This window comes from Mustelus asterias, chromosome 2, assembly GCF_964213995.1.
Source record: "Mustelus asterias chromosome 2, sMusAst1.hap1.1, whole genome shotgun sequence".
NCBI classification, from domain to species: Eukaryota; Metazoa; Chordata; class Chondrichthyes; order Carcharhiniformes; family Triakidae; genus Mustelus; species Mustelus asterias.
Window position 1 is genome coordinate 48,563,067 of NC_135802.1, and position 18,506 is coordinate 48,581,572.

The window sequence follows — 18,506 nt, forward strand, 5'->3', positions numbered from 1 at the left end:
AACCCGGAACCTGTCTTTAAATGCTTACTATTCATTTAATATCACAGATCATCTAAGAGTCTTGTGAAAGAACAAGTGAAACTATGAGGGGTGCAAGAATTTATATGAGATTATAGAGATGGACAACAGTTTGAATATTAATTAGCTACCAAATGATCTCCCTGTGCAATATATGTACTTTTATTTAATGATGTAAGGAAGCAAGTAATATGAATAGGTTTTTCAGTCCATTAATCCTACTAAAATTGGATTTTTAGCTGTTGGTTAAGAAATTACTTGCTCTATTTTGTTTTCCAAAAAGCTTCACAGTATCTTGCTACAATTCATGATTTTTTTTTGTTACAGAAAGTTGCATTGCTGCAGAAGTTGTTGCTGCCGTTGACATCAATACTGTTGCTAATGAAGTTTATAAGCACAACTTTCCTAATACCTACCTCTGTGCCAAGACAATTGAAGTAAGTTGTAACCCTATATTTTTAAAATTATTTTGCATTAGTCTTTGCATGCTTTATTTGTGAGCAACAGCAGCCATTTTAAACATTATTTCCAGAAGGAGGCTATTCAGCCGACTGAGTCTGCATTGACTCTCCGAAAGAGCATCCTACCCAGGCCTATTTTCTTAGCCCTGTGCATTTACCGTGGCTAATCCACCTAACCTACACATCTTTGGACTGTGGGAGAGAACCAATGCACCTGGAAGAAACCCATGCAAACTCCACACAGTCACCCAATATTTGGAAGCCCTAACTCCACCACCTTCATGATTGATTCACTTACAGTATTTTGTTTGATGTCGATTCAACTAGGTGAAGCAGAATACTGCAATGGTGTCATACTTTAAAGCATGCACAAGGAATGTCAACTTTCCGCAGAGTTAATTAAACTATTTACATATTGTAATTTAAAAGGGCACTTAGAATATATAGTATAAGCTGAATGTTATACTTGATTGTTAGAAATTCAGTTCGCTCATGGAGTTGAACATTATCATCGCAGGCATGGAGAATGTCTTATGGAAATGTTCCACTTTTTTTGTTTAATAATACTAACGATATAACTTCCAGCTACTTTCAAGAGCTAGCAACCAGTTCCTGCCTCCAGTATTTCAACCAATAATGTGATTAGTTGAAGAAGAATGAGACGAGGCTTTTGTGGAACATAAACACTGGTCTAAAAGCTCTGTTTCTGTGCTGGAAATACTGTGCAACATAATGTTGTATTTTCCCAATGTATCAATGAGCTAGTTTAACTATGTGTAGTAATGTTATGATTAAATTCAAGAAAAAGTTGTCTAGGATAGTCGCATAAATAGGAATGTTGTCCATTATAAATTCAGTCCTCCAATTTTTTAAGCATTTTACTGAAGGTGAAGTTCACACCATTGTGGTATAAGTTGCATTTGACAATTCAACTTGTCATAGAAGTAGTAATACCTTCCCTTACACCGAGGAGGTTTAAAGTGATGATGGAAGGAAACATTTTGTCTCTTAACATTTCACATTTATTATTCATTCAGTTTCTGTCCTGAAGGCAGCGATCTACTGTGTAGAATATTTTGATATGTCTTGGTCATATGTTATCCATCTACAAGCATAGACAATATTTGACCATGGAAACATGGGGTGCCTGGATCTTTCTTTGCCCAATGTCCACTTTTCGTAAAAGCAGCGATTAGGTAAATGAGTAGTAACCCTGGCTGATTTTTCCTTTCCATTCCTAGGCAAGGGAACTGAAGCTAATTGTAAGATTTCTGAGGCTGGCTGAAATCAACCAACTCAGCCCAGAATGGAAATTGAATTTGGAATCATCTGGGCAGTAACACATTACCTTTAACAACTGAGTTAATGGCAAGTTTTAAGCTTGGCTGAATGTTGGCTGATAGCTCTGACTGATCGATGGGCTATTTTTAGCCAGGTTTTAAAAGCGGAGAAAGAAATAGCAGGACAGAAGATTCTAAGGAAGGAGTTCCAAGAATATGGTCCGTAGGAAGCAACTTGGGCTGAGATAGATTTTTGATCAGTGAGGCAATCGAGAGTTACGGGGAAAGGGCAGAAAGGTGAGGAATGTCAGACCAACCATGGTCCCATTGAATGACCGAGCAGGCTTGATTAGCCGAATGGCCTACTCCTATTCCTATTTCTTATAGTTTTTAAACATTTTTTTACTCTATCCTTAAGGTCAGAATGGACCGGGCAAACCAAAATCCATTCCTTGCTTGCTCCAAAAACCAAATTCAAAATGCAATTGAATCTAATTCATGATCCCCACAAAAGAGAGAAACAAGATCCAAGCTGATAAGATAAGACATTGCACCCCATCTTGGGCTTGATCTGGCACTTGATCTTAGCCAAAAGGCCTTGCTGGCTCTCTTTATCCCCACCCCATCAGACTGATGATATAAACCACATTCCTGTTTTTTTTTTGGTAAGAGTGTCAGAAAATTGCACCTGACAACTCAGCTGTGCATCTGGAGAGATACGCATCGGTATTCAGTCAGAACCTGGCACTCTGATAAAATATGGGAAAATTCTGTCCATTGAAACATCCATGCGGGAACATTATAAAGCAAAGTATGACACCAAGTCACATAGGAGATATTAAATCATATAACTGAAAACTTGGGCAAAAAGGTATGTTTTAAGAAGTGTCTTAATGGAGAAATGTGAGCTAGAGAGGTGGAGAGGTGTTGAGCTTGGTGTGGGGGCGGAGTGGGGGGGGGAGGAGAGAAGATTTCAGAGCCTGGGCTAGACAACTGGAGCTATTATAATTGGGAACACAAAAGATGCCAAAATTAGAGGGACACATATCTCGGGTTTGGAGCACAGACACAGTACAGACCATACTCAACCAGCCTCAAGTTGCAAAACCTAAAACATAATGGCTACTACTGGATGTGCTTCCACGATTGGACAACACTTGTTGAACAATCCTGAGTGTGCTAATAGTTTCACCAACAACCAAATTAAGATGATCATTTACACAGTCTAGAAGTGGCATACATTGAATCATAGAATCCCTACATTGCAGAAGGAGGCCATTCAGCCATTCTGTACATGTAAATGCATGAACTAGTTCTTTGCAAACAAAAGGAATATTTCAAGTATTGGGCCTTTTTTTGAATTATCTGGGAGCTTGGGGAGCCTATAGTTCTATGTTTCTTTCTCCTATTGTATAAATTGTTGTGATTGTTTGAAAGTTGGTATTCTTCTGTTTGTCCTGATGTGTGCAAGACACCATGATTCTTTTTCAGTAATATTTTATTTCCGTAATCTCCTGCTAGGGTCCCCTCCTCCACAAATCTCAGCTGTTGCAAAGTTCTGTTGATCACATCCAAACCCTAAGCTGATTCTGCCCACCTATGAACCTGTGTTCACTGATCTACATTGTCTCCCATCCTGTCAACATCTCAAAATGAGAAAAACAAAATGGGTCAACAGGATTCTTTTCCCTTTCCTTAAACCTTAAAACAAAATTCCCAAAGCATTTTTACTCCTTTTGTCTATCTCCGCCTGGATACCATAATTCCTTTCTCATCTGTTCTCAGTACAGGTGCTGATTATAGATTCATAGAATCCCTACAGTGCAGAAGGAAGCCACTCAGCCCATCAAGTCGGCACCGACTATCCAACAGGGCATGCTACCCAGACCCTATCCCCATAACCCCACGTATTTACCTTGTTAATCCCTCTAACCTACACGTCTTTGGACACTAAAGAGCAATTTAGCATGGCCAATCAATCTAACGCACACATCGTTGGAGTGTGGGAAGAAACCCACGCAGACACGGGGAGAAAGTGCAAACTTTACACAGACAGTCATCCAAGGTTGGAATGGAACCCAGGTCCCTGACCCTGTGAGATAGCAGTGCGAACTACTGTGCAACCACGCCGCGCTTTGACCTGTGTTTCTAGTTGTTTTGTTTCTGATTTCCATACTTGCAGGATTTATTTGCTTTTCGTTAGTCAAAATTGACCAGATTTCTTGCATTAGCAGTGATGCTGATGTGGCAAATACTAATGAAAAATATGGTTAGTCATGGTAACAAGTAAATAACCCATAAAAAGAAGAATATTAATACTCTGAGAATCAAAACTGTAAATGTACCCATTGCTGTAAAGGGATGCCTCACTATTTGTTGAGGTAAGGAAATAGTTGGAGTCAGTGATGCTTTGTCTTAAATCTCCAAAGTGATTCGGGAAGAAAGATCAGATCTGTCATATCTTTTCCTTGGCTTAACCCTAGAATCTCAGCCCAATGAAACGTATTTATGAAGAGTAATGAAATTGTTACTGAAAAAATGACGCAAATAGGAAATTATATATTAAGAGGGGGCAATGTGCAATGAGACCTGGGTGTCCTCATACACCAGTCACTGAAGATAAGCATGCAGGTGCAGCAGGTGGTAAAGAAGGCAAATAGTATGTTTTTTTTATTCATTCAAGGGACATGGGCGTCGCTGGCTGACCAGCATTTATTGCCCATCCCTAGTTGCCCGAGGGCAGTTGAGAATCTACCACATTTGCTGTGCTCTGAAGTCACATGTAGGCCAGACCAGGTAAGGACAACAGATTTCTTTCCTTAAAGGACATTAGTGAACCAAATGAGTTTTTCCGACAATCGACAATGGTTTCATGGTCATCTGTAGATTCTTAATTCCAGATACTTTTTATTGAATTCAAATTCCACCACCTATCATGGCAGGATTCGGGTCCCCAGAACATTAGCTGAGTTGGCCTTCCTAGTGAGAGGATTAGAGTACAGGAGCAGGGATGCTTTACTGCAATCATACAGGGCCTTGGTGAGGCCACACCTGGAATATCGTGTGCAGTTTTGGTGTCTTTATCTGAGGAAGGATGTTCTTGCTATAGAGGGAGTGCAGAGAAGGTTTACCAGACTGATTCTTGAGATGGCAGACTGATGTATGAGGAGAGATTGAGCTGGTTGGGATTATATTCGTTGGAGTTTAGAAGAATGAGGGGGGATCTCATAGAAATCTATAAAATTCTAACAGGACTAGACAGGGTAAATGCAGGAAGGATGTTCCCGACAAAATGGGAGTGTCTTGAACCAGGAGCCATAGTCTAAGGATACAGGGTAAAGCTTCTAGGGCTGAGATGAGGAGAAATGTCTTCACCCAGAAAGTGATAAACCTATGGAATTCACTACCACAGAAAGCAGTTGAGGCCAAAACATTGTATGTTTTCAAGGAGTTGGGTATAGCTCTTGGGGTGAAGGGGATCAAAGGATATGGGGGAAGGCAGATTCAGGCTATTGAGTTGGATGATCAGCCATGATCATAATGAATGATGGAGCAGGCTCAAAGGTCCAAATTGTCTACTCCGCTCCCATATGCTAGTTTCGGTTCATAGATTACCTGCACATATCTCTAATAGAATCTCTGCACATATCTCTAACAGGGTCTCTGCAGCTCCAAATAAATAATCCACATTTGTTTCCAGGGACACATTATTAGAAAATAAACATCCAATTTTAAAAAGGTAGGAGAGAAGATAAATAATAATGAAATGGCAAATAGGTGATGCCTAAAGCTTAGAAAGGAAAAAAAAACTAAGAAGCACTGAAGTTTTAAGAAAAATCAATATTCAGAGGTATAAACACACTCCTTATGATATAACGTACAGAGCATGATTCTTTATCAAGCCAAGATTTTGTAGATATTGAGCTATTTAATAATGCTTTGAGTAATGCAAACGAGGTAATAACTTTGAACATAGCACTCATTTGCCTGCTTGCTTCTATATTGGGATGCACCACTTCCCAACCAAATGTATAAAGTAAGATTTGAGTCGACACTGTTGTAGTATAGGATTTTAGAAAATTAATTGATGTATTTCTTTTATTTTAGGGTATGGCTTTAGATGAATTCAATAAATTGGACTTTGACATGATCCTAATGAGTCCCCCTTGTCAGCCATTCACAAGGTGCGTGTTTGCATAACAACAGTGACTACATTTCAAAGCAGTTAATTTGGTATGAAATTTATTTATTTTGTGTGCTCTGCCTGAAGGCAGGTTCTGAGCTTATTGTTTGCTGACCCTTCATCCTATGCCATTTTCTTGGCAGCTTTTGTCAGTGGTGGTTTGCCATTGCCTTCCACTCTGAGGAGCAGGATGAGGAGGCAATTCCCAAGTCTACCTCAGCCAGAATTGAAATTTAACCCATGCTATTGGCACACACTAGCCATCTAGCCAACTGAAATGCATTGAAATGTTCTTAATGTGATGAGATGCTAAATAAATATAAGGTTTTACTCTCTTTGATTATTACAACAATGAACTTTTAAACACTGACATTGTATATATTTATCTTTACCAACTTCTAACTGACATTTTCCAACATGCGCATTGGCTTAAATAAATGCAGAAAATGTTAGAAACCACTTAACAGGTCAAAGAAAGCTGTGTGGAGAGAAACGGCATTTATCTTCCAGTTGATTACTTTTCATCAGAAACAAGACCCAAGTAATTGGCTCCCTGCTCTAAATATTTCCTAGAACAAACCTACTATGCAAACTTAACATGAATATGAACATTGCTATCTCATATTGAACTAGTATTGCCTTTTCAAGCATACAATTCAATCTTTGTATTTCTGAAGGGAAATCTAGGCTGGGCTTTAATGGAGTTTGCCAGAGTGGGCATGATGACAGGGAGTTTGTTGAGAGATTCCCAATGTTGAGAATTCTGTCCCCAATTTAGTAGTGTATGCCTGTCTGCTGGCTTTGGGATGCCAATTAGGTTAATTAATGAGCCATTTAAGGACAATTATCCCTGAGCGAACTGGCATTTATGGTAGCTCAGAGATTAATCGTGATTCCACAGTTCTCCCACTTGCCTGTCTCCAGGGATCGAGTGAAGGCTTTAGAGCATTATTGGTAGCAGCTAGTGCTCTGCTGGCACTGCCAGTAGTCGAGAGCTGTCAACCTCTGGCAGCTCTCAGGCAGGATTTCTGCCCTCTGGGGGTCTTGGATCACATGAGAGACCCAACATTGACCACTTAAGGTGGTCATCTTCTAAAATTCTATGGATACTGGAGCAGTTCCTACAGACTGGAGGGTGACAAATGTAACCCTACTATTTAAATAAGGATGGGGACAGAAAAGGAAGAATTACAGACCAGTTAACCTGATTTCAGGAATGGGCAAGATGATTTAGTCTGATATAAAAGAACTGAAAAGAGAACATTTGGAAAGCTTTAATGGAAATGGGCAAAACTAGCATGAATTTATGAAAGACAAATCATGCTTAACAAAATCTACTGGAGTGTTTTGACGATGTAACAAGTAGAATAGATAAAGCCGAATAAGTGGATGTGGTGTTTTTGAACTTTCAGAAGGGTTTTGATAAGGTCCCTCAAAAGGTCAGTGGCAAAACTAAAACATGTGGGATAAGGGGTAATATATTGGCATGGATCAAAAATTGTTGACAGATGATAAATGCGGAGTGGGAATAACTGGGTCATTCCCCTAGTGGCAGTTAGTGATTAGTGGGGTACCAGATTGATCAGTGCTTGGGCTCCAGCTGTTCATGATATATATAAATGACCTAGTTGAGGGAACCAAATGTAGCATTTCCAAGTTTCCCGATGACACAAAACTGGGTGGAAGTGTGATTTGTGAGGAGGATGCAAGGAGTCTTCAAGGTGAATTAGACAAGTTGAGTGAGTGAGCAAACACATGGCAGATGCAGTGTAACGTGGCTAAATGTGAAATTATATGCTTCGGTGTGAAAAACAGAAAGGAAGAGTATTGTTTAAATGGTGATATATTGGGAAGGATGGATGGACAAAGGGATCTGGGTGTCCTTGCACGCCAGTCAGCAAACGTGGAGAGGAAGGTGCAGCAAGCAATTAGGAATGGCCTTCATTGCAAGACGATTTGAGTTCAGAAGTAAGATTGTCTTACTGCAGTTATACAGGGATCTGATGAAACCACATCCGGAGTATTGTGCACAGATTTGGTCTCGCTACCTAAGAAAGAACATACTTACCACTGAGAATGTGCAGTGGAGGTTCACTAAGCTGATACCGGGGTTGGCGAGATTGCCTTTTGAGGAGAGATTGGTTCAACTGGGCTTGTATTCACTAGAGTTTAGAAGGATGAGAGGAGATCTGATTGAAACGTATAAAATTCTAACAGGGATGGACAGACTAGATGCAGGGTGGATGTTTTTCCTGGTTGGGGAATCTAGAACCAGGTGACACAGTCTCAGGATATGGAGTGGGCCAATTACGACTGAGATGAGGAAAGATTTCTTGACTCAAAAGGTAGTGAACCTACAACAGAAGACTTTGGAAGTCAAGTCACTGAATGCATTCAAGAAAGAGATTTTTTAGATTTGAATGGCGTCAAAGGGTATGGGGAGAACGTGGGAATATGTCATGAGATAGTGATCATGTTGAATAGTGGAGAAGGCTTGAAGGGCTGAATGGCCTACTCTAGCTTCGAGTTTCTATGAAAGCTCACCACTGGCTGGACTCTTATCTAGCAGAAAGGAAGATTGCTGAGGCTGTTGGAGGCTAATAGCTTGTGCTCTGGCAGTTCCTTTGGGTAGTGTCCTAGGCATCTTCAGCTGCACCATCAATGAGCTTCCCTCCATCATAAGGTCAGAAGTGAGCATGTTTGCTGATGTTCAGCACCATTCGCAACTTTTCAGGTACTCTGAAATTCCATGCTTGCATGCACCAGAAACTGGGCAACATTCAAGCTTGAGCTGATAAATGGCAAGTAACATTTTTGCCACATAAATGCCAGCCAATTACCATATCCAGCAAGAGAGAATCTAACCATCTTCCCATGACATTCAACGGCTTTACCACCAACATCCTGGGGGTTCCCATTGACTAGGAACTTAATGTGGGAAGACCAATCCATAAAAAAAAATTAATCCAACCAAAGTACTGAAATGAATTATTAATGCCATCAATTGACACATGCTAAAAAAAACAATAAATGCTCATCAGTGTTCAATTTGTGTTCCGCCTGAGCTAATCTGGTACACTTCTCATCACTGCTTAATCAAAATATGCCAGAGGAGAGGCTGGAGTAACTGTCATTGATGAAAGGCAGTGCTTCACTCACCAAGGAACTAATGAGACTTAGCAAATTTTAAATTGGTGAGAATCTAAAGGAAAAGTCTTAGTGGATGGTGTCACAGCTGACTCAAAGAAAGGCAGTGGCCCTATCAATATAGTTCCAGAACATCACTGCAGGTGTTCCTCAGGGAGGTGTCCCAAGTTCAACCCCCTTCAACTCTTTTGTAATTGACCAACACCCTGTGTTTTAAGAGTTGGAAGGGAGTTATTCACGCATAATTCTATATTATTCAGCTCATTTCGTAGATAAGGCTGCACTGCTAGTCTACTGCTGAATAAGGGTACCAACCGAGCTGCTGCTGAGAAGTAGCAGTTAATATTTTGTACCATGTAAGCATCAGGTAATGAACATTTTGAACTGAAGAAAAACCATCCAACTTTTTCTGACCTATAGCACTGCCTTCACAGTGCCTTGCCATTAACATTTTGGAGGTCACCATTCACCAGAAATTCAACGTAAGGTATAGTAAGTAAATAGGAAACTAATAGAATGTTATTGTTTACTGTGAGGGGAGTTGAATAAAACGGCAGAGAAGTTATGCTTCAAGTTATACTGGGCATTGGTGAGACAACTACATCTGGAGTACTGTGTGCAGTATTGGTCTCCTTCTTTAAGGAAGGATGTAAATACATTGATAACAGTTCAAAGAAAATTTACTCGACTAATACCTGTAATTGCATGGGCTGTCTTATGAGGAGCAGTTGGAAAGGCTAAGTTTGTATCTGCTGGAGATTAGAAGAGTAAGAAGCAACTTGATTGAAACATACAAATGAAAAAAAATCCCATATCATACGTTGAGGTAACTTGGACAAGTATTCAAATGCTTTTGAATTATACTTCAAAACATTTATGATACTGTGGCATTTTTGCCGTGTTTGTAGTTGTTTTAAAGTCTTAAGGGCGGCATGGTAGCACAGTGGTTAGCACTGCTGCTTCACAACACCAGGGATCCAGGTTCGATTCCCAGGTGACTGTCTGTGTGGAGTTTGCACATTCTCCCCGTGTCTGCGTGGGTTTCCTCTGGGTGCTCCGGTTTCCTCCCACATTCTGAAAGACATGCTGGTTAGGTGCAATAACCCGAACAGGCACTGGAGTGTGGTGACTAGGGGAATTTCACAGTAACTTCATTGCAGTGTTAATGTAAGCCTTACTTGTGACTAATAAATTAACCTTAAGTTACAGTAGCCTTGTTGGTAGTATATATTAAAGATCATCTTTGTGAGCAGAATAAACTGGATAGCAAATAACTCCTCACTATTCAAAAATTATTTAAATATGGAAGAATATTTTACTTTCTCTTTTTCTGTTTAGGAACAGTTTCGAAAAGAGGAGAATCCTTGTTTGAAAATCTAATTTTGTGTGTTTATTTTTAAACAGAATAGGTTCACAGAAAGATGTATTGGATCCCAGGACCAAGAGCTTTTTGTACATTCTTGACATACTTCCAAGGTCTGAACATATTACTTTCTAAAACATTATCAAGCATAGGTATTCAATGGTAAACCAGTAGAATATTTCAAAAGACACAAGTAAAAAAGTTGTAAATGAAAACAAAAAATACTAGAAATTCACAGCAGGCCAGGTAACATCTGACAATAAAAAGAATAAATAAGATTTCAGTGAATTGCTGCCAGGCTATTTAAATCTCAGCCAAAGATTAATTACACTCTTCTAATCTGATAATTAGTTTATTTCCACTCTTCAGTGCCTAACAATTTCTGAAAATGAAAATTTAAGATTAATTTTGAATAGGTATTTTATTTCAATAAATGATTTCACATAACTAAAATAATTTTTGTTCTGGTGTGCCCAGGCTTTCAAAAATTCCAAAATATATTCTTCTAGAAAACGTCAAAGGATTTGAAACATCTGTTGCTAGGTATGTATTTGTTTTATGAAACAGGTTCTGCTTAACTTCGTATCAAGACATTTTTTTGTACCATTAAATGTTGGGAAGAGATTGCATGATGTTGACCTTGCATCTTCTTTATGCTAAGAATATATTCTAGATTAAAATCATATTACAGGGTGATCTGTTAAGTAAGCTCGTTGAGCACTTGATTCCCAATTAGAATTTTAATCAGAAGAATACTTCAAGATAGTGTACTGCAATGGTTTAAGGATCTAAAGTATTTATTGATAAAATACAGCTGTGATTTATATTATTTTTCAGAAGGTAACTAATCTTCTTTGTTAATGACAGTTTTGATGTATCTTTCTGATGAAACAAAATAAGCATATTTCCATAGCCCAAGATTTTGTGGTCAGTGCTGAAGTCAAGGTGCTAGCCTTGCCCACCAAGGTGCTTACACTTGCCCACCTACTTTCTGTGAGCATTTGCACTGGAAGTTGTGATTATTTGAAGTCAAAGCAGCACGCAGCCCTAGCTCTACAGGGAATCTGGAACCTCTGCGAACATGGCAAGCAATGACATATCTCTTCAACCAATCCGATTCATGAATCCTGAAGCAAGCCAAACCTAAACTTGGAATCAGTTGATAGGATAGTTGCCTGGGGCTTTTTAGAGATGGGCAGGGATCCCATCTCCAGGGCCGATAGAGGCAGGGGGCTGGACCCAGGACCTAAGGCTGCATTTTACCAACAACAGCCAGTTAAGTGGCCCCAAAAGCTGCTGGCTAAATTAGAGGGTCCATATCTCAGCTCAGTAGCACCACCAGGAGCAGCGGCCATTGCTCGAAGATTAGGTCACGTCAGTAAAGGAGTGTCCTCAGAGGAAAGCAAGTGACTTCTGGGAGCTCTGAGATCAGACATGCAGGTCATGGTGGCAGGCTGTGCTGGTGGAGAGACACACATGTTGGGAAGAAGGGTGTTTTGATATGATTTATTATTGTCACATGTATTAATATACAGTGAAAAGTATTGTTTCTTGCGCACTATACAGGGACATAAGGAAGGAAAGGAGAAAATGTAGAATGTAGTATTACAGTCATAGCTAGGGTGTAAAGAAAGATCAGCTTAAAACGAGGTAGGTCCATTCAAAAGTCTGACGGCAGCAGGGAAGAAGCTGTTTTTGAGTCAGTTGGTACATGTCCTCAGACTTTTGTATCTTTTTCCCGATGGAAGAAGGCGGAAGAGAGAATGTCTGGGGTGTGTGGGGTCCTTGATTATGCTGGCTGCTTTTCCAAGGCAGCGGGAAGTGTAGACTGTGTCAATGGATGGTAGGCTGATTTGAGTGATGGCCTGGGCTTCTTTCACCACCCTTTGTAGTTTATTGTGGAACTTGGCCACAGCAAGAGCCATACCAAGCTGTGATACAACCGGAAAGAATGCTTTCTATGGTGCGTCTGTAGAAGTTGGTGAGAGTTGTAGCAGACGTGCCAAATTTTGTTAGTCTCCTGAGAAAATAGAGGAGTTGGTGGGCTTTCTTAACTATAGTGTCGGCATGGGGGGACCAGGACAGGTTGTTGGTGATCTGGACACCTAAAAAATTGAAGCGCTTGACCATTTCTACTTTGTCCCCATTGATATAGACGGGCATGTTCTCCACTATGCTTCTTGGAGTCGATAACTATCTTCTTCGTTTTGGTGACGTTGAGGGAGACATTATTGTCGTCGCACCAGTTCACCAGATTGTCTATCTTTTTCCTGTATTGTGTCTCGTCATTGTTTGAGATCTGACCCACAACAGTGGTGACGTCAGCAAACTTGAAAATTGAGTTGGAGGGGAATTTGGCCATATAGTTAGAGGTGTATAAGGAGTATAGTAAGGAGTTGAGGACACAGCCTTACAGAGTCCCGGTGTTGTTGCCTATCCTTACTGACTCTGGTCTGTGAGTTAGGAAGTCTAGGATCCAGTTGCAGCGGGAGGAGCCAAGCCCCCAGCCATGAAGTTTGGAGATTGAGTCTCTTAGGAATAATGGTGTTAAAGGCTGAGCTGTAGTCTATGAATAGGAGTCTGACATAGGTGTCTTTGTTATCTAGGTGTTCCAGGCTTGAATGTAGGGCCAGGCAGATGGCATCTGCTGTGGGCCTGTTGCAGTGATAACGAACTGTAGTGGATCCAGGCAGTCTGGGAGGCAGGAATTGACTTGTGGCATGACCAACCTTTCGAAGCACTTCATAATGAGCCACCAGACTTTGGTACTGGGATGATGGTCATCTTCTTGAAGCAGGGGGATCTCAGATTGGTGTAAAGAGAGGTTGAAGATGTCATACAGTCATAGAGGTTTATAGCATAGAAATAGACCCATTGGCCCAACTTGTCCATGCCGCCCCTTTTTTTAAACCCCTAAGCTTATCCCAATTGCCCGCATTTGGCCCATATCCCTCTATACCCATCTTACCCATGTAACTGTCTAAACGCTTTTTAAAAGACAAAATTGTACCCGCCTCTACTACTACCTCTGGCTGCTTGTTCCAGACACTCACCCCCACTGTGTGAAAAAATTGCCCCTCTGGACCCTTTTGTATCTCTCCCCTCTCACCTTAAACCTATGCCCTCTAGTTTTAGACTCCCCTACATTTGGGAAAAAATATTGACTATCTAGCTGATCTATGCTCCTCATTATTTTATAGACCTCTATAAGATCACCCCTCAGTCTTCGACGCTCCAGAGAAAAAGTCCCAGTCTATCCAGCCTCTCCTTATAACTCAAACCATTAAGTCCCGGTAGCATCCTAGTTAATCTCTTCTGCACTCTTTCTAGTTTAGTAATATCCTTTCTATAATAAGGTGACCAGAACTGTACACAGTATTCCAAGTATGGCCTTACCAATGTCTTGTACAACTTCAACAAGACGTCCCAGCTCCTGTATTCAATGTTCTGACCAATGAAACCATACATGCTGAATGCTTTCTTCACCACTCTGTCCACCTGTGACTCCACTTTCAAGGAGCTATGAAAGGTGAAGGGGGAAAAGTTTGTGCGGAACCGTTAGAAATGGCGGAGCTGCTTAATGAATACTTTACCTCGGTATTCACGGTGGAAAGGGATCTGGGTGGTTGTACTGCTGGTTTGCGGTGGACAGAAAGGATCGAGCATGTGGACATAAAGAAAGAGGATGTGTTGGAACTATTGAATGGCATCAAGGTTGGTAAGTCGCCGGGACCGGATGGGATGTACCCCAGGTTACTGTGGGAGGCGAGGGAGGAGATTGCGGAGCCTTTGGCGATGATCTTTGCATCGTCGATGGAGACGGGAGAGGTTCCGGAGGATTGGAGGATTGCAGATGTGGTCCCTATATTCAAGAAAGGGAACAGGGACAGCCCGGGAAATTACCGACCGGTGAGTCTAACCTCAGTGGTTGGTAAGTTGATGGAGAGGATCCTGAGAGACAGGATTTATGATCATCTAGAGAAGTTTAGTATGATCAAAAGTAGTCAGCACGGCTTTGTCAAGGGCAGGTCGTGCCTTACGAGCCTGGTTGAGTTCTTTGAAAATGTGACCAAACACATTGACGAAGGAAGAGCGGTGGATGTGGTCTATATGGACTTCAGCAAGGCGTTCGATAAGGTCCCCCATGCAAGACTTCTTGAGAAAGTGAGAGGGCATGGGATCCAAGGGGCTGTTGCCTTGTGGATCCAGAACTGGCTTGCCTGCAGAAGGCAGAGAGTGGCTGTGGAGGGGTCTTTCTCTGCATGGCGGTCAGTGACCAGTGGAGTGCCCCAGGGATCTGTTCTGGGACCCTTGCTGTTTGTCATTTTCATAAATGACCTGGATGAGGAAGTGGAGGGATGGGTTGGTAAGTTTGCTGACGACACCAAGGTAGGTGGTGTTGTGGATAGTTTGGAGGGATGTCAGAAGTTGCAGCGAGACATTGATAGAATGCAAGACTGGGCGGAGAAGTGGCAGATGGACTTCAACCCGGATAAGTGTGTGGTGATCCATTTTGGCAGATCCAATGGGATGAAGCAGCAATATAATATGAAGGGTACCATTCTTAGCAGTGTAGAGGATCAGAAGGACCTTGGGGTCCGGGTCCATAGGACTCTTAAATCGGCCTCGCAGGTGGAGGATGCGGTCAAGAAGGCGTACGGCGTACTGGCCTTCATTAATCGAGGGATTGAGTTTAGGAGTCGGGAGATAATGCTGCAGCTTTATAGGACCCTGGTTAGACCCCACTTGGAGTACTGCGCGCAGTTCTGGTCAGCTCATTACAGGAAAGATGTTGAAGCCATTGAAAGGGTGCAGAGGAGATTTACAAGGATGTTGCCTGGATTGGGGGGCATGCCTTATGAGGATAGGTTGAGGGAGCTTGGTCTCTTCTCCCTGGAGAGACGAAGGATGAGAGGTGACCTGATAGAGGTTTACAAGATGTTGAGAGGTCTGGATAGGGTAGACTCTCAGAGGCTATTTCCAAGGGCTGAAATGGTTGCTACGAGAGGACACAGGTTTAAGGTGCTGGGGGGTAGGTACAGAGGAGATGTCAGGGGTAAGTTTTTCACTCAGAAGGTGGTGGGTGAGTGGAATCGGCTGACGTCGGTGGTGGTGGAGGCAAACTCGTTGGGGTCTTTTAAGAGACTTCTGGATGAGTACATGGGATTTAATGGGATTGAGGACTATAGATAGGCCTAGAGGTGGGGATGTGATCGGCGCAACCTGTGGGCCGAAGGGCCTGTTTGTGCTGTGGCTTTCTATGTTCTATGTACCCCTAGATCTCGTTGTTCTGTAACTCTCCCCAACGCCCTACCATTAACTGAGTAAGTCCTGCTCTGGTTCAGTCTACCAAAATGCATCACCTCGCATTTATTGAAATTAAACTCAATCTGCCATTCGTCAGCCCAATGGCCCAATTGATCAAGATCCCATTGCAATCCGAGATAACCTTCTTCACTGTCCACTATGCCTCCAATCTTGGTGTCATCTGCAAACTTACTAACCATGCCTCCTATATTCTCATCCATATCATTAATATAAATGACAAATAACAGTGGGCCCAGCACCGATCCCTGAGGCACACCGCTGGTCACAGACCTCCAGTTTGAACAACAATCCTCAGTCTTCTGTCATCAAGCCAATTTTGTATCCATTTAGCTACCTCACCCTGGATCCCGTGAGATTTAACCTTATGCAACAACCTACCATGCGGTACCTTGTCAAAGGCCTTGCTAAAGTTCATGTAGACAACATCAAGTGCACTGCCCGCATCTACCTTCTTGGTTACCCCTTCAAAAAACTCAATCAAATTTGTGAGACATGATTTTCCACTCATAAAGCCATGCTGACTGCCCCTAATCAGTCCTTGCATCTTTAAATGCCTGTAGATCCTGTCTCTCAAAATACCTTCCAACAACTTAACCATTACAGATGTGAGGCTCACCTGTAGTTCTCAGGCTTTTCCCTGTAGCCCTTTTTAAACAAAGGCACAACATTTGCCACCCTCCAATCTTCAGGCACCTCATCTGTGACCATCGATGATTCAAATATCTCTGCTAGGGGACCTGCAATTTCCTCCCTAGCCTCCCACAATGTACTGGGATACACTTCATCAGGTCCCGGGGATTTATCTACCTTGATGCGCTTTAAGACTTCCAGCACCTCCTTTTCTGTAATATATACACTCCTCAAAACATCACTATTTATTTCCCCAAGTTCCCTAACATCCATGCTTTTCTCAACAGTAAATACTGATGAGAAATATTCATTTAGGATCTCGCCCATCTCTTGTGGATCCGCACATAGATGACCTTGTTGATCCTTAAGAGGTCCTACTCTCTCCCTTGTTACTCTTTTGGCCTTTATGTATTTGTTGAAGCTCTTTGGATTCTCCTTTGCTTTATCTGCCAAAACAATCTCGTGTCTCCTTTTTGTCCTCCTGATTTCTTTCTTAACTCTATTCCTACACCCCCTATCCTATTCAAGGGATTCACTTGATGCCAGCTGCCTATGCATGTCATGTGCCTCCTCCTTCTTGACCAGGCCCTCAATATCCCGAGTTGTCCAGGGTTCCCTACTTCTACCAGCCTTGCCCGTCACTCGAAGAGGAATGTGCTTACCTTGAACCCTGGTTAACACACTCTTGGAAGCCTCCCACTTACCAGACGCCCCTTTGCCTTCCCACAGACTCCCCCAATTAACTTTTGAAAGTTCCTGCCTGATACCATCAAAATTGGCCTTGCCCCAATTTAGAATTTTAACTTTTGGGCCAGACCTATCATTCTCCATAGCTATTTTAAAACTAATAAAATTATGGTCACTGGTCCCAAAGTGATTCCTCACTAACACTTCTGCCACCTGCCCTTCTTTATTTCCCAAGAGGTCATCAAGTTTTGCCCCCTCTCTAGTCGGGCCATCTACATACTGAATGAGAAATTCCTCCTGAATACACAACAAATTTCTCTCCATCTAACCCTCTAATACTGTGGCTGTCCCAGTCAATGTTGGGAAAGTTAAAATCCCCTACTATTACCACCCTATTTTTCTTGGAGCTATCTGAAATCTCCTTACATATTTGCTCCTCAATTTCCCGCTGACTATTTGGGGGCCTATAGTACAACTCTATCAAAGTGATTTCCCCCTTCTTATTTCTCAGTTCGACCCATATAGACTGAGTAAATCCTGCTCTGGGGAACGGACATAGAATGCATTGAGCTCATCGGGGAGAGGTGCATTGGAGTTGGCGATTTTACCTGCCTTCATCTTGTAGCCTGTTACATCTTGCAGACTTTGCCAGAGTTGGCAGGAGTCTGTGTGGCTCGCCTAGGATTCTAACTTGGTCCGGTACTGTCTCTTGGCATCTTTGATGGATCTCCCCTACTAATGTTTCAGTAGGGGAGCAGTTCGGCCACAATTCAGTAAACTTTAAGGTACTGATGGATAAAGATAAGTGTCATCCTCAAGTTAAAGTGCTAAATTGGGGGAAGGCAAATTACAACAAGAATGTAAATTGGGGGCAGATGTTTCAGGGCAAATCAACATCTGGCATGTGGGAGGCTTTCAAGTGTAAGTTGATAGGAATTCAGGACCGGCACATTCCTGTAAGGATGAAGGATATGTATGGCAAGTTTTGGGAATCTTGGATAACGAGAGATATTGTGAGCCTGGTCAAAGAGAAAAAGGAAGCATTTGTCAAAGCTAGGAAGCTGGGAACACATGAAGCAAGTGTGGAATACAAGGAAAGTAGAAAGAAATTTAAGCAAGGAGTAAGGAGGGCTCAAAGGGATCACGAAAAAGCCTTGGCCAACAGGATTAGGGAAAATCCCGAGGCTTTTTATACATATATAAAGAGCAAGAGGATAGCCAGGGAGAGGATTGGCCCACTCGAGGACAAGGGAGGAAATCTATGCATGGAGCCAGAGGAAATGGGCGAGGTATTAAATGAGTACTTTGCGTCAGTATTCACCAAAGAGAAGGACTTGGTGGATGATGAGTCTGGGAAAGGGTGTGTAGATAGTTTGAGTCATGATGAGATCAAAAAGGAGGAGGTATTG

The 18,506-nt window shown here is 41.9% G+C and overlaps 1 protein-coding gene across 5 annotated transcripts in view; it reads left to right on the forward strand.

Moving 5' to 3' along the window:
• trdmt1 (tRNA aspartic acid methyltransferase 1) overlaps positions 1–18,506 on the forward strand; it is a 73,704-nt gene that overhangs the window by 31,528 nt on the left and 23,670 nt on the right. For 3 of the 5 annotated variants that reach the window (XM_078234763.1, XM_078234777.1, XM_078234770.1), the window contains 4 exons: positions 346–455; positions 5,867–5,943; positions 10,494–10,565; positions 10,930–10,995. In XM_078234763.1, the coding sequence (XP_078090889.1) occupies positions 346–455; positions 5,867–5,943; positions 10,494–10,565; positions 10,930–10,995 (325 nt within the window). Of the gene's footprint in view, positions 1–345; positions 456–4,442; positions 4,556–5,866; positions 5,944–10,493; positions 10,566–10,929; positions 10,996–18,506 lie in introns of all 5 variants that reach the window. The other 2 variants (XM_078234785.1, XM_078234793.1) reach the window with 1 other exon arrangement.